The sequence below is a fragment of the Castor canadensis genome, chromosome 10, assembly GCF_047511655.1.
Source record: "Castor canadensis chromosome 10, mCasCan1.hap1v2, whole genome shotgun sequence".
Taxonomy (NCBI): domain Eukaryota; kingdom Metazoa; phylum Chordata; class Mammalia; order Rodentia; family Castoridae; genus Castor; species Castor canadensis.
This window is the reverse complement of record NC_133395.1, coordinates 11,977,013-11,992,924: the sequence shown is the minus strand read 5'-3', so window position 1 is coordinate 11,992,924 and position 15,912 is coordinate 11,977,013. Positions and strand designations below refer to the sequence as shown.

Here is a 15,912-nt window from a genome sequence, read left to right as displayed (position 1 = left end):
CAGTATGTACCCCAGATTGGCCTTGAACTGGAGATCCTCCTACCTCAGCCTCCAAAATGCTGGTATTTCAGGCATAGCTCAAGTGGCAGAGGGCCTGCCAAGCAAGTGCTGCCAAAAAAATATTTTTTAATTTTCAACAGAAAACAACCTCCAGAGTTCCCCTTTCCTTCACATCATCCCCATAAGTAGCACTGCTTATCTATGGGTATGTGATACCTTATTGTTTCATTTGCATTTCCCTAGTGCTGACAAGGCTAAACATCTTTTCAAATATATATTGACTCAATTTCCTCTCCAATAAATTGTCTATTTATATACATTATCTACTTTTCCCTTGAGTCATTTATCTTTTCTCAGTAGTGGTATGTGTGTGTATATAAGAACAGTAGTGAATACTGTTCTTTGCTAGTCATATATTATAAACATTTTCTCTTTTTTTTATGATTTATTTTGGTACCTTTATTTTAAATTTTTATATTTAAGTCTTTGATCCTTTGGGTAATCCTGACATAAGGCATGTAGCAGTACAGGTCTAGCACCATGTGTTGAATTAACCGTCTTTCTACTACTGACTTAAAAGGTCATATTTTTTCATAAACTAAATTCCTGCATATATTGACATTTGGAGGTAGGCAAGTGAGCTGATCAGAAAGAACAGCAAACCCCTGAGAAGGAAGAGAAGGGATGGGTCAAACAGAACTGGAATTGCAGAACCTTCCAGGTGACCTAATGAGCTAATGCATAACAGATGTCATAATGTTCACCTAATAGAGCCTGTGAAGGATCCTTAACTGCCAACCACATAGAGAACCAACAGATAACAAAAAATGCTTTTTCTTAGAAAAACTGTATTTGGGCACAAAAATGTAATGCATAACCAGAAACCATTATTTTACCAATAAAAACATTATTATCTCTTCTAAGAGCATAGAAATTATGTTATTAAAGAATGCCAAGAGGAAAAAAAATTAAAGTCCTGTTCAATTTACTTTGTTAGGAAAGGATGTTTATTTGGTTCTAGTCAGAGTTCCATCATGTCTGCTTTCCTTGTAAGTTCAGGTTCAATAATATCCAGTTCCTCTTTGCTTCTTCAATTTTCACTTGAGCAAGAGATGGGTTTGGCATTAAATCTAGATAGGCCTCCAATTTTTTCTTCAAAGGTACAGTCTGTCGTTTTAGTTCTGCCAGTTTCTCTGATAGTGCTACTAGGGACTGATGAGATAGAGAACCGTCCATGCCTCTAGCTGGAAGTTGTTCCTCTGCAGCTTTGATTCCAAGTCTGAACTCCTCTGACTTTGCTTTTAGGAAGTCCATGTTCTAAAGATGACTATTGACTTTGGCCCTTTCAGTAGACAGATGCAGCTCTGCCTTCTTGAGATCATCTTGTAGACATTTTTCTAATACTAAAGTTGCAGTTAGATTTTTTTCAAGTTTTCCCAATTCAAGCTTGATTTCTTCATTTTTTGATTTGGTAAGAGAAAGATCAGAGGTCAAATCATTTACTACAGGGATAAAACTTGCTAGTGAGGTATCCTTTGTTTCAAGGGCCACTGCACTGTCAACCAAAGCATTCAGATACCTAGAACCAGTGCTAGACAAATTGGCAGGAGAAAAATTCACACTCTCCATAAGAAGGTCTTGAAGATGCTTGGCTTCTGATTCATATTCACTTGCTTTCTGTTTCAAGTCCTCTATTACGAAGTGGACATCTCTGTCCCAGACCTTGTTGTGTTCTGAAAGGTGATATAAAATCTCTGTGGTTCTTGGGTTCACTTCATACTGTAGAATAGGATGATCCCCAAACATTTTTTTCAACCAGGCAGCAACCTGCGATTCCTTCTCCTTCTGCGCTTCAATCTTGGTGGCTCCTACCACTCAACATTTTCTCTTAATATTTAGTTTGTCTTCTTTTTTTTTTTTTTTAGTCAACAACAATTGAACTTTTAATATAAAAGTTCTTACTGGAATGTAGTAATTTTTAGCTGTCTTTTTCATTGTGATTTATGCTTTCTATTTTTGTTTTAGAAATCTTTTCCTATTCTGACACAAAAATATTCTATTTCTTCTAAAAGTTTTAATACTTTAGCTTTCCACATTTAAATCATCTGTAGAACTTATTTTTGTTTAGAGTATAAGGTAAAGGTCTGATTTTATCTTTTCTCATGTCTATGGCTAGCCATTAGTCCTGCTTATTAAATGATCAGTCCTTTCCTAATGACTTGTAATGCCTCCTCTATCACACACCAGGTACACCATGTTTTCTTCTGATTTCTAGATTCTCTCTTCTGTTGCCTTGGACTGTTTGCCTATCTTGTGCTATACCACACTACTTTAATGACTATAGTCCAACACTAAGAGCTCCCTTATCATACATCTTCAAAATCCTTCTGCTCTTTTAGTTTATGTGGTTTGCCCGTGTGCATGCTGGGCAGGCACTCTACCAGTGAGCTCATCCCCTGCTGTGGAGGGGGTTGATTTTTCTTATTCTTTCACTGAGAACACTGCCAGTTGTACCTTTGAGCAGATAACTGAGCTCAGGGTCACTGCCTCTTTTAAGCCCAGTGGCTCCTGGTAAGCAGGATCCTTACACTCCCATCCTTGGCAGCTTGCTTGCTTCTGTTCTGGTTTCCAGTCTACTTGTTTCTGGTACCTTATGGCTTCCATTTATTCCTTTTGTGTTCAGCTATATGCATAAAATGTTCTTAAATATATTCTTTAAAGTATTCTCAGATATTTTATCATTTTTAGGTCTATTTTATAGTATGAAGATTTTCAGGTTATCTTAGTCTACAATTTTGCTAGAACTAGAAGACATCTAGAAATAGAATTTAAATTAATAAACTCAAAGATTTACACATAGCTTAAAACATGGATTTAAAAATCCCATCACACAATACATTTTTCTCCACATTTTAAGCAAGAAGTAGCATTACCATCAATCTTAGGTATTCCAGGGGCAGTTACTGATCCTAACTTCTGAACCTTTTGCCCTGTTCATAAGGTAATCTTTTACTCTCTCAAACCTGTTGCTAAATGTAAGTTTTATTATAATTTGCCATCTCCTTCTACCTTCTAAGCATACTCAGAATTAAATAAATAGAAGAGGAAAAGTGGGGGGTTGAGAAAGGAGAAGCATCTTAAAGAGCTACTGAAGGAAACTCCAACTTTCTGGAAACCTGCAATGAAGTAGTCTCCTTTCCATGGCTTCCCCATCATCACCCTACAGAGCTCTGAGCTCCTAAAAGGTGACCATTGTTGGGGCAAGGTCAGTGGGGACACAGTGGGGCAGAGGGTAGGAATGTCCAGTGTGTCTTTCACAGTCTTTTGGGCCCAGTTGCAAAAAAAGCACTTTTTCATTGCCCATTACCTTTTTTTTCTTTCTTGTGCCCTATAGCAGGCTGCCCATTTTTTCCTGTTGATCGAAGGGTATTGGGAAATTTAAGATTTGAATTGCTTGCCTAGAGCAGATCAGCACAACTTCATCTCCCAATCCATATGTGTGAGTGCCACGAGAGGAAGCTCCTCTGGGCATCATGCTGGTTCCATTCCTTCTGTGTCTCATGAGCATTCCCTGTTGCTCTCTTTTTAGGGAGGAATGATCAATTGGAATCGTCTTTTCCCTCCTTTACGTCAGAGACGAAACATAAACTACCAGGATGGTCAGCAGTCTGAACAACAAGTATCCCCTCCTCCGGAGGTTTCTGAGGAACAGGTAACCAATACACCTGGTACCCGGCCTAAATCCATGCTGCAGACTTAAAGCAGTTTTGGCAGTAAGAAATCAAAGCTTGATTTTTTAAGGAAAACAAGCATGTCAATACAAAGATTTTGACAGCAGTTGTTGTCACCAGTGATAATGACCCTGGGCATTTATTAGCAGCTGTGGGTCTTAAGGGTTTGAAGAAGGCATGATGGGAAGAGGGGTGCATTGTGATGGTTTATTTTAAAATCTATTCTTTATATATACAATGACGTGAGTTTCCTACAAAGGGAGGCAAGAAGGCGTGGGAAGGCTGGGAAGAGAGCAGTACCTTTGGTACGGTTTTGACTTTTATGATTTTTATGTAATGTTAATGTTTTATAAATTCAAAAAGCTAATCAGGAAGGACAGGAACCATCATAAGACCGAAAATAAACAAATGACTCTATTGTATTTCAAGTGACTAACGTCACATTGAGGAGGAGAGATTAAGTTTAGTAACTTTTGAACATAAAATACCCTCAGTCTAAATTTTTTAAAAATACAAACAAATCTTAGGCTTTTTTATAATAGTATGAGAACAGCACTTCTAAAATTCTGCCATATATATTACAGGCTTGACAAATGAGAAAGTAGGTTGATCTTACACTGGAAAAAGGAAAATACAAGTACAAAACAGAGAAAGACAAGGAAGAATCCTTTGGGTTTGGATTTTAATTAGCAGTATTAGCATAAACTGGTGATTTTGTATGTGGGGTGTGTGTGTGGGTACACATGTGATCTTGCTCTGACTGCAGTGACATCCAATGGGAGTGAACATACTTGCTGCCCAGACGTGGTTTTTAAATATTTTTCCCTACTAAAAGGAACCAGACCTTTTTAGAGAAATGGTGAATCCCAGGCCCAGGGTAGGGAAGGTACAGATAACTCTGGAATATCTTGTACCAGGTAGTAAGGAAGTGTTCACTGATTTATGGAATACTCCATACCCAGCTAAGAGGATCCCTTTGGTCACATGTGGGATATTGGCTTTGAACACCTAAATAAGGACAGTAGTGTAATATAATTCATTGGCGGGGGGGTGCTCATGAATTCGTACTGATATTTATAATAAATGTTTACGTAAATAGATACACAGAAGAGAGGAAATGCTTTTCCTTTTAGTAGAATGTCACATTCCATGGGAAAGAATGACAATATTGGAAAAATCACAGTTTTGCAACCATCATAGTAAAGATCAGTTCAGGGAAGAATCATCAATATATGAAGAGTAGACTGTTTATATACTCTCAAAGTATCTCCCTATGGACAAATTATTTATTAATTACAAAAGGAAAATAGTAACTGTACAGCAAAGAAACATTGTGTTCATACCCTGAAAAGAACATGTCAGTTACATATTGCACTCAAAATGCAGGACTTCATCTAGTTTGAGGGACATTCTATAAAATCCTTAGCCTGTATTCTTCAAGAATACCAGTGCCACAAACTGCTCCACATTAAAGGAGACTAGGGAGCCATGCCACCCAAGTGGAATCCATAATCCTGGACTGAATTCTGTATGGGAAAACAATTTTCTGGCAAAAGGCCATTTTAGGGTCAGTTGGTGAAATTGAACTATGAATTGGATGACAGCATTATGTTAATGTTAAATTCCAGGGTTTGTTATCTTTTCTGACAGTGGTTAGGAATGAGAACACTCTTGCTCTTAGAAAGCGCACCGTGAAGTATTGAGGGATAAAGGACCATGCTGTGTGCAGCCCACTCTCAGATGCCTAAGGATCAGTCTGAAGTGACAGTGAGAGTATGTATGTGCTCACAAGTGTGTGGGGACAAAAAGACAGAAAAAGCAACGTGGCAGAGAAACAGTTGCTGAATCTGGATGAAGAGGAAGCAGAGGTTCTTGGTACTATCTGGAAACTTTTCAGTTTGAAATTATTTCAAGCTGGAAGAACTTTAAAAATCCGTAATAGTAAGTTCAGAATATTGCAATGATGACACTTGGAAATTTCCTCCTGCCTATGTTGTTTTCTTCTCAAAAACAACATATCAAGGTCAGCATTTCACAGCTGGCCACACTATCCAGGTCACTTCCTTGCCCCCAGAGTAAACAAGTGCCAATCAGACACCCAGCCTCTGACAAAACAGTGCCCCGGTATTTTCTGGAACTCAAAGTGCCCATGAGCAAGGCTCCCCCCACCTTCCTGGGTTAGGCCACAGTTAGCGCTTTTGAGGGAAACCAAGTGAATATGCCCTATATCATCAGTTGGTCTAGCCCTTCTGCCTGTCAGCTTCTTGGCTCACCTGGATTCCAGCAACTCTTGGACTGGCAGGAGACTGTACAACCAAAGTTCCCTCTCTTCCTTCCTTCAGGGAATTCCTAGACAAACATCATCCCCAGGGATAAGGCAGAAAAGTCCCAGAACTTGGCTTTTGTAAGTTCTTTTTAGTAAGATGTTAAGGAGTGAGATAATAGGCTCAAACCCACATGGAAGAAATAGCAGACTTTGGTGATATTACTGTTTACTTGATACAGCAGTGAGTCACATTCTTCACGGTGCAGCCATTAACGATGTGAGGTATTTACAGGTGAGATCTTTCTTGGTTTTGGCACTTTGGAGAAAAAAGTGTCAGAAAGGGACAATAAGAAGAATGTGTGTAATTGAAGTCTGGAGGGGATTTTTTTGTAATGAATCATTTTTCCTTGGTCTTCTCTGAATGACAACAGTGATGTTAGCATGTTGTCAGTATCTGTTTAAAGTAGCATTTAATTCGTCATTGCTCTGTGTTGTGAGAAGATACAGAATTCATGAGAAAAAAAAATTCATGGGTTTTCTTTTCCTGTCTTAATAATTTTTGTGGTCCTTAACTTTCCTGAAAATGACAGATACAGACCATCATGGTTTTAAAGGCACAGGCCCTTGGTGAGCATTATTTGTTATACACACTGTTGACATTTCTTCTGGTAGGTGCCACACGATTATAAAAGGTTAAAAAGGTGTTCTTTCTCTCAAGATGTTTACAATAAAGTTTAGAAAGTTCCAGTTAGCTGGAGGTGTGGTTCAAGTGGTAGAGCACCTCCATAGCAAGTGTGAATGTCTGAGTTCAAACTCCAGTACTGCCAAAAAAAAAAAAAAAAGTTAAAGTTAATATATAATCACTTGGTTAGTTTGCTAATGCTAACCCCTATCTAAAAGATTATTAATAACATGTTAAAATAACTAACTTTATCTTTAATTTTTCAGTTAAACACACGTATATTCCTGGGTTGGGGTTTATTTTTGTTTTTGTTGTTACTGTTTTTCCTCAGTGCAGGGAATTACATACTAAGCAAATCTATACTGAGCTACATGCCCAGCCCAGGGTCATGTAATTTTAATGCATTAAAGAAACTTAGTCATTTTCTAACTTCCCCCCAAAATAGCAATGCTTATTTGAGTTTTTTTCTCCTATAAATAATATACTTCAGGAATTTCAGTGAAAGTTCTAAAAAAAAACCTAATAAGTGGGAAATGTATGCCGTGAATTTTGCAAACAGAATATTTAAGAAAGAGTGTGCATCCTTTAATAAATACTGTCATAGTTTAACATACAACCATAGACATTTGCCACCTTTCATACTTTCTCTGTTTTTGCTTTTTTTAAGATTCTGAACTTTTTCTTCAAACTGCACACCTATTTTTCAATAAGTATATGCATAGCACCTCTGCTGATTCATCACCCCTTAGAGATTCCATCCAGCCCCTTCTAATATGCTCAAAAGGTGACTTTAATGAAGGCAGCCAGGACAAGGCTGGATAGTGCTGAACTACACCTTCTGCCCTGCATTGCCCAGACTGGCAAACAGCACAGGGTGGTTAAAGGCAACCCCAAGAAACCAAAGGACAAGACACCTGCTCATACCTTCTTTATGTAGATGTGTAGAAAGGAACATAAGAAAAACCCAACTGGGTGTGGTGGCTTACCCCTGTAATCCCAGCACTTTGGAAGCTGGACTCTTGCTAAGAGTTTGAGATCTCCTGGACTACATAGTGAGATTCTGTCTAAAGGAAAAAAGGGAAGCAAAAGAAGACAACCCTGTTCATTTTGCAAAAGTGTCTAAGAAACACCCTGAGGGGTGACAGTGTTGGAGAGAGAAGGTTAAATCTGATGAAATGGCAAAGGCAGGTACACTTTGATCAGGAAGTGAAAGACTGGACCAGCCAGGGAGGCAAAAAGGATTCTAAGGCCCCCAGGAGGTTTGGCTTCTTCTATTCTGTTCACAACTGCACCCCACAGTCAAACCCACAGACTCTAGCATGTCCATTGGAGATTTGCAGACAAGCTATGGAGTAACAAGTAATAATGGGAAGCAGCCATGCAACAACAAGGCAGCAAAGCTGTCGGGCGGGGATGGAAGGATGTCACCAACTCCAAGTCTGAAGGAAAGTTGGGCAGTGCAAAGGGTCCCACCAAAGTCACCTGGAGAATGGTGGAAAGGAAAATAAAAGGGAGGAAGAAGTGGAGGAGGATGAATAAGAAATTTACGTATGTGTGCCATCATGCTCAGCTGAGAATCTGAATCTTAATGAGGGTCTCCTCTCTTCTCACCTCAGGCCTTCTCTCCACTGTCTCAAAAAGTAACCCACCTAAACTCAATAACACTCACCTCCTGGAAGCAGAGCCTTTGCTAATATTTATTTGTCTTGAGGTACACCTTGTATTTCTACTCTGAATATTTATGATTGCCATGAGCCAGGTTTTGGTTCAGCACCATTTGGCACCTTACATGGTGTCTGGTTTCCCTGGTGGGTGGTGAGCTCCTGAGGGCTGGGGCCCAGTCTGCCTCATTTCCCACCCACCCTGACTGACACACACAGTGCCTTGGCTTCCGTTGAGGAACTGCTACATGGGCTTCACTTTCAGAACATGTGTTTCCACCTAAAGATGTACAACTGAGAGAACTGTGTCAGCTCTTCCCATCTAACTCTGGTGGTTTTCCAAAATGACACTAAAGGAGGATTTGTTACAATGAAATACTGAGTAGCAATCAGAAAATTAACCAAGCTTTCATGGAGTGCCCAATCCTGCTGGGTACTCTAAAAGATATATGAAGGGATCTCACCCAGCCTTCCCTGAGGACCTGCCACATGCCAGCTTGAACCAGGCAGCAGGGAGCCAAAGATGAGGGGCTGCTGCACAGCTCCAAGCCCAGCAAGGATGTAAAATAACCAAGAACTGTGAGAAAGAGGTCAGACAGGGAAGGAAGAGCTACACTCCCCACAGGATCTTACAAGGACCTTGCGTCAGCATTCCAGGGGGGCAGGGGGAACTGACACAGACAAATAACATGCTAGTTATAATGAAGGGAAGGGCGAGGCTAGCCCTTCCCTGCTTATCCTGGTAGGGCATGTGCAGAAGGGCAGCCCAGGTAGGAATCAGATTGGAGTCACCACCAGGTGGGTCTTGCTTTCTACAAGTGTCAGAATTTGGGAAGTAAGAACCCAAAACACCATTTGTTTTTGACGCCCTTAGCTAGAGGGAAGTTAAAGAAAACCACAGTCTTATTTGAACAAACCGAGCAGAGGAGTGGTCACTGAGGGAGGTAGTGTAAATCTTAATGGAATAAATGTCTCATTTTACTGTGTCAAAGAGGAGTTGAAGTGAGGTTTCACTAGTTTTCATGAGTAAGAATCATCTTGAGATAGTAGAGACACATCCCAGTCATGGAAGATGTTTAAAAAAATTTTTTTAAGGAAAAGAAAACTGGTATAGCTTTGTCTCTATTTCTGTTTAGGGTTTTTTCCTCATTCAATGGGGTTTCTTTGAAAAACATGTTATGGAAAGAGTTATTCCACGTTGTTCTCCACTGGAGCATTGTCAGCTGATGGTGACAGGGCTCTTTGGCAATGCCTGTTCCCATCTTTGTTCCCTGCCTGGGGTCAGCTGGCCACAGGGATGCATCACGGGATGGCCACTGATGCCTGTGGTGGAGCCTGTGATGAAAGGCAACTGATTGAGGTATAGTCTGCTCCCAGGCACCCTGGACACTTCACAAACCATACTCAACCCAGAGAGGAGGGGAAGGCAGGCTCTGCCATTGGTGCAGTACCAGCCCCTCTCTGGTGTCCTTTTCAGGCAGATTATCTCTGTCCTCATCCCTGGAAGGCTTTCAGAGGAGAAAAGAGGCATTGGATGTTACATTTGGGGAATTTTAGTGTCTGTGTGAATTTTAGTGTAGAAAACAGAAAAAGTAGAGTACCCCGCTTGGACATTAACCAACAAAAGCTGATTTCTAAATAGTTACACAAAAGCATGAGTTAGAAGTTTGGACTAGAAACCAGTCTGCACTCTAATCTGATGTTTTGTGGTGAGGATTTCAGACAGGAACTTCTGTGGTCCCTGAGCAGGAAGAAGGTACTCACTGTCCTCTGAGACAGAGAGGGAAGGTTTGAAGGAAAGGCTTTTCAGAAAACTTCCTTGGGGCATTTTGTGTTTTCCAAACAGAATGCTGTCAACCAGGTCAGCCCAGTACTGATTGAGACCGCAAAGTCCTCGTGACCTTGCTGTAGGCTCTGCTTACCAGGAAATGTGTCTTTCATAGCATGCCCTTGATAAGTTCTGACCATCTTAAACATTTATTATTTTGTCCCCTCAATGACTGTTGATCATTTTCACCCAGAGGACCCTCACTTCCTTAAAGAACTCACACCTCTTTCATGTTTAGTCCTTGTCTAACTAATAGCAGGGCTCTGTGTGTGTGTGTATATGGGTGTGTGTGTGTCAGGCTGTCCACTGGGTGGGAAACAGGGCCGATCTGACTTGAGCACTTAGGAAGGTGACTGTCTACCAGGGAAACCAGACGGTACTGAAGGCGCCAAACCGATATCCTGCTCACTGCAGCTCCATAGTACAGGTCTGGCTAACAGGGCTTGGTGGCCAACCACAGAGCCTAAAGTGTCAGCCTACTGCCCAGTCATAGCATCAGGCACTCCTCAGCACAGACCTGTGAAAAACTGGGCTTAGCTATCCAGCCAGCACTGGTGCATGTGGTTGCTCACATCTGAGAAGGAACGATCTCAGGAGGAAGCTCTCATACTGCCAAAGTTCTCTATTCCAGTACTACAGTGCAGCCAGGCCATTCCAGACCTGCGCTGCAAGCAGCCTGGGGGCCTGGCCTGTGCATTGCCAGTCAGTCAGCAGCATCTTCTGGATTTCTACCCACATTCATTATCAGTGGAGGGAAACTCAAGAACCAGGTGGGAGCTGTGACCTAACCCTCTGACTGACCTGGGCTTACTCTCCATCTGCTCTAGAGTATAGATCTTAACTTGACAGTGCCCAGAACTGCTGCATGTGGACAGCAAAGGGTCTTGCTCCTGCTGGCCAGATGTGAGGAAGCAGGTAGTTCTCAGCTGTGCTTGAAGAACTAAAGGTTAAAAAGAGATAGAAAGAAAGGGGATTTTTTTCAAGCTGGTAAAAGTCGTTAAGAACAGCCTAAGTGAGGGGCTGTTGGCTCACTCCTGTAATCCTAGCTAATCAGGAGGCAGAGATCAAAAGGATCAAGGTTTGAAGCCAGCCTGGGCAAATGGTTTGCAAAACCCTATCTTGAAAAAAGTCCATCACAAGAAAGGGCTGGCAGAGTGGCTTCAAGCAGTAAGAGCACCTGCCTTGCAAATGTGAGGCCCTGAATTCAAACCCCAGTGCCACCAAAGGAAAAAAAAAAAAAGAACCTAGTGGTTCGGGATCTTGGAATCACATCCACAGATAACAGACTGAAAGGAAATGGAGCCATCCAACTCCTGATCGGCCCAGTGATAGACCCCCTGAGCTCAAAACGATTGCAACAGCAGCATAAGAGCTTATTTCAACCACAGTGGAAGTAACCACATAAAACTGCCTTTTGCCTCCTCGTGATGCATATCCAGCACAAGTCCCCTGGCCCCTTGTCCTGCTTAGACAGATAGGGGCTTGGGAAAGGCAGGGAGTAACATTTAGTGCGAAAAGCTCCTACAGAGAGGGGAAAGTGAACTCTGAGAACTGAGTAGCAAAGATGGTGTTTGGTGTCTGGCAGAGCATATACCGGATTAGCACCAGGTAAATTGTGAAGGTCAAAAAAGATTGCTGTGGTCTGAGGGCACCCAACTGACCTTGGTGATACAGAACATCACTGAGACATTTGACAACATCTCATCACTTTGAGAGAGATGCTGGTGACTTGTGGAATGGATAATAATCAGCTGAAGTAGGTTTGAACCTGGTTAAAATACTGATGAACCACATGAACAGACAGGTCTCTGGTGAGCTCAGAGCCTTGTCTTTGATCTGGCCTGTTTGACATTGTCGTCAGTGATGACTCGAATGATGTTTAGAGGTTTGCTAAGCAAATTGTGGGAAGATACCAGGTTGAAGGAGATGATGAGCCTAGTAGACAACAGAATGAAAATGGAAAGTGATTCGTTTTGGTTGGCTAGAATACAGGCAGAGATGTGCATGGTCCTGTACCTAGAAGGTTAAGGTAGGATTTGAGAAATCCTGGCCTGAGAATGTTTCAAGGGAGATTCCAGAAGGTTTTTAGCAGGATCCAGCAGGATGGGCCATACTAGTATGATGTGACTCCCTGGCCAAGAGCATACACACAATCCTACACACACGCCCTGTTCATCCCACACCTGTGATGTTGTACCCTGTTCTGGGGACCATATTTTGAAATGATCCATAAAGGAGAATATGTAAAAGAATGGTCTGAGCAGGACAATGCTACATCCTAAATAGGAATAAGCAAAGGCAGCTGTGAACTTTATTCTCACAGAGCTAACAATAACAGTCTAGGGGTAGGGAGAAACAATTCACCTCACAAATAACAGCCTCAATGAGTCCAAGTCAGAGATCAGCAGGACCCAGAGGACTTCTAGTGAAAAGTCCTCCTGACCTAGGAGATATGGAAAGGGCAGGTTCCCTGAGATCAAGTAGGTGAAGAAGAGTCAGCAGGCTAAGGGAAGAGCTCAGGCAGAAGCACACAACAAAAGGGACCATGGAGCTGGCAGGGTCCGAAGCTGGGTGTGGGTAGAGAGAAACAAAAGGGTTGAGGGAGAAAGAAGAGTGGCTGTCACACCCTCCAAGTGTCTCACATAAGAAGGGGGAATACAGTTACCCTCTGCTATTTCAAAGGTTAAAAATTAGGACTTGGAAGTCCCACATATGGTAGGTTCTCTCCATGTGAGGAAGAACTTTCCATCTGGATATGCAGAACAGCTCTCATTCATGTCCTGCAGCCACCTGGGCAGCAAGCAAAGAGCTTGCAAAAGGTCAATTTTTCCTTGAAGAAAAAGATTCCATTATTTTCTCCATGTCATCCATCAAATGAGGAGTTAGGCTAGAATCACCTGTGGCACTGCCTCTCACATGCCTGTGCCACCCTCTGGCTCCTCTGAGCTGGCCCTGTACAACACAGGTGGGTCCCCTGGGGAGTACATTCCTGTAACTCCTTTAGACAAAGGCCTCAGTAAGAAGCACAGCCTACACATAGTCTGTGCACATGGAGCTGGAATGGAAGTTGTAGAGAGGAACTGCTACAGTTTTAAATCCTTGTCTTAATCTGCTAAGTGTTCATGACCCACTAATGAGATGACACATTCAGCTTGAAAAATTATCAGCTAGAATTCCAGCTTCTGACAAGTGTTCCCTGCATGTCTCTGTTTCCTCTCCACTTCTGCTCAAAGCTTCTTTGCAGGACAAGGGTTCTGGGCCTGAGGGTCATTTGAGGTCCCTTTCCTTGCCTGTGATCAGCCCCTCCTCCAGCCACTCCCACACTTCACTCCTACTCACTCACACCCTTGGATTCCCCTTAGTAGGGGCAAGAGAGGCAGTGTCAGGCCTGCTGTCATTCCATGCACAATACCAAAGCACATTCTTTGCAAAGAGAGAGAAAAGTGTAAACAGTAACTAAGTCCACAAAGCCTCTTTAATGCACATATCACCCAAAATCTCAGCATTATATGTATTGCAAATTAGCATATTTTAGTAAAAATACAAAAAGTGGATTCCTGAAACTAGTCTGGGGCCATAAATATTTTAGAATCTATTCTAAATTGGGAAAGTAAACTTTAGTAATATTGCCTGTTTCAACATTGGAGACTGCCAATGTACAAAAGTACAGGAAACCTCTTTATTGACTGAGCCAGGAGTGTGGTCAGCACAGGTGACCACAGGACATCTCCCTGCTCTGGTTGTTTTGGGCCACCTCCATCCCTTGGTTGCTGCCCCAAGCTCAACCCTCCTTGTGCATGGCTGCTGCTGCCTACACAAACCGAGGCTATGAGCAGGACTTAGTTGCAGGTGGGACTCAGCAAAGGCTGCCACTGCAGAAGAAGCTGGAGCATTCAAGGGCACAGCACTGGCTGTGAGATGCCAGGACTGTCATCAAAGTAGCAGCATCAGGAGTAAAGTTCCAGTAATGCAGTTGCTTGTGTGCATGTGGACATCCATCCACTGTACTGAGAAGTGTGCCAGGCAGTGAGCTCAGGCTGTTTGTGCCACCCTGTCAAGGCCTGGGTCAGTGGGTCACTTAGCCCTCAGAAGCCCTGTTTCCTCTATATAAAATGAGGAATACGTGATATGCATATTTATTGGCTACATACAGCAAGCACTAAAAAGTTTGCCTTTAATAATTTTTTAACAGGTTTCACCCTGAAATGGAAATTAGTTGGTTTGTGGGTTTTTAGCAGATTTGAACTTTCCCACAAAACTCACATAAAGAACATTTTGAGGCCAGAGGATAAGTGGCCATATCACCAGCTCCTCAGATTTCTGCACTCTGTTGCCAGGTTGCCCGACTTATGGAGATGGGATTTTCCAGAGGAGATGCCTTGGAAGCCCTACGAGCTTCAAACAACGACCTTAATGTGGCCACCAACTTCTTGCTGCAGCACTGAAGGTCCAGCCCGCAGCTGAAAGACAGTGGCGAGGTCCCAAGGACCAGGCAGGCTCTAGCGCCAGTGCGCTCATGGGGAGAGGTGGACCCCACATCCTTCCTTAACTCCCAAGATGGTTACCATTGTAGTATCAAAATAAGTTTGCCATTAAATTAGCATGTATTTTCTATCTTTATTTTTTTATCAGCCATTTTCCTTAGTTTGGAGAGTCATCACTCATTCCTGATGTGTTCAGATGCATCGAAACTGTCGATCTCTGCAGTCAGGCAATTGCGTAGCACTACAGATGGATGCTGCTGTTGTGATAGTCTCATACCACAGCAGACTATCCAAACACCATCTGATTCTTGTCATGGTGAAGGGGAAAGGGATAATGTGACTTCAGAAAGAACATGTCACATTATTCATTATGAACTTTTTTAATCACTGGTTTTTTTTTTTTTTCGAGTTTGTGTTCAGCTCCCACTGACTGTTCAGTCCACACTTTCCAGGGGATGAGCGGTATCTGCCTGGCTCAGTGATGAGAGAAGAACTAGAGCTCAGCCCCACTCCACACTGGGCCAGCCCACTCCAACTCCTCCTACTTCCACTATTATTAAAAATAATAATAGTCAGTTGCTGACTTGAGGTTCTGGAATGCTTCATGACACTTACTTGGAGTTAATTTTGCTCAGAATATCCAGAGTTAGCCACTTAGGCAGAAGTGAAGTAGAACAAAGAAAAGAGTTGCTTCCTGGAGGCTTGCAGGGCCTGACCAGAGAGCGCCGCAGCAGGCTCAGTGCAGGCCTAGCCTCAGAAGAGAAGAAACCTTGCCAGAGTCATCCCTACTGCAAGACTGACCTGCCAAGCCCACTGCCAGCCCCTCCACAGCTGGTTCTCCCTGGCCCTGCCCCATCCATGGTGTCTTAAGGCAGGGGCCCAACTGCTGTGAGCAAGAATGGCTCTAGAGTGAGTTGAGCGGTGAGCAAACTGCAACTGGTAATGTTCTGCAAAACGGGAGTGTATCAAATTGATGCAAATTTACCTGTGTGATACTTACAATAAAGTTTTTAATGTGTTTTACTTTTCAGTATTTTTTTATTAGACTTCTATAAATAAAACTTTGTTCCAGACAGTTCCAACAAAAAGAAAAAGAAAAAACCCAGATTGTTCTCTTTCTTCAGATGGCTCAGTGCTCTCTAAACACAGCCCTTCTGCTCCTGTGAGGAGCAGCCAGTGACATCACCAAACCAAAACCTGGAACCTGGAGTCCTGGTGAGACCCATCCTTAAGCTGGGCCTGGGCTGCCAGGGCCATCAG

General features: G+C 42.5%; 1 protein-coding gene and 1 pseudogene across 2 annotated transcripts in view; one reads left to right on the top strand and one right to left on the bottom strand.

The window, feature by feature from the left end:
* The window catches only part of Ubac2 (UBA domain containing 2), a 138,331-nt gene extending 122,656 nt beyond the window's left edge, over positions 1 to 15,675 (top strand). For both annotated transcript variants that reach the window (XM_074043059.1, XM_074043058.1), the window contains 2 exons: positions 3,590 to 3,712; positions 14,506 to 15,675. In XM_074043059.1, coding sequence (XP_073899160.1) covers positions 3,590 to 3,712; positions 14,506 to 14,613 — 231 coding nt within the window. In that variant the 3' untranslated portion in view covers positions 14,614 to 15,675. The remainder of the gene's footprint in view (positions 1 to 3,589; positions 3,713 to 14,505) is intronic.
* On the bottom strand, positions 1,022 to 3,213 carry LOC109687494 (HAUS augmin-like complex subunit 1 pseudogene; annotated as a pseudogene).
* Positions 15,676 to 15,912: the final 237 nt, after the last annotated feature.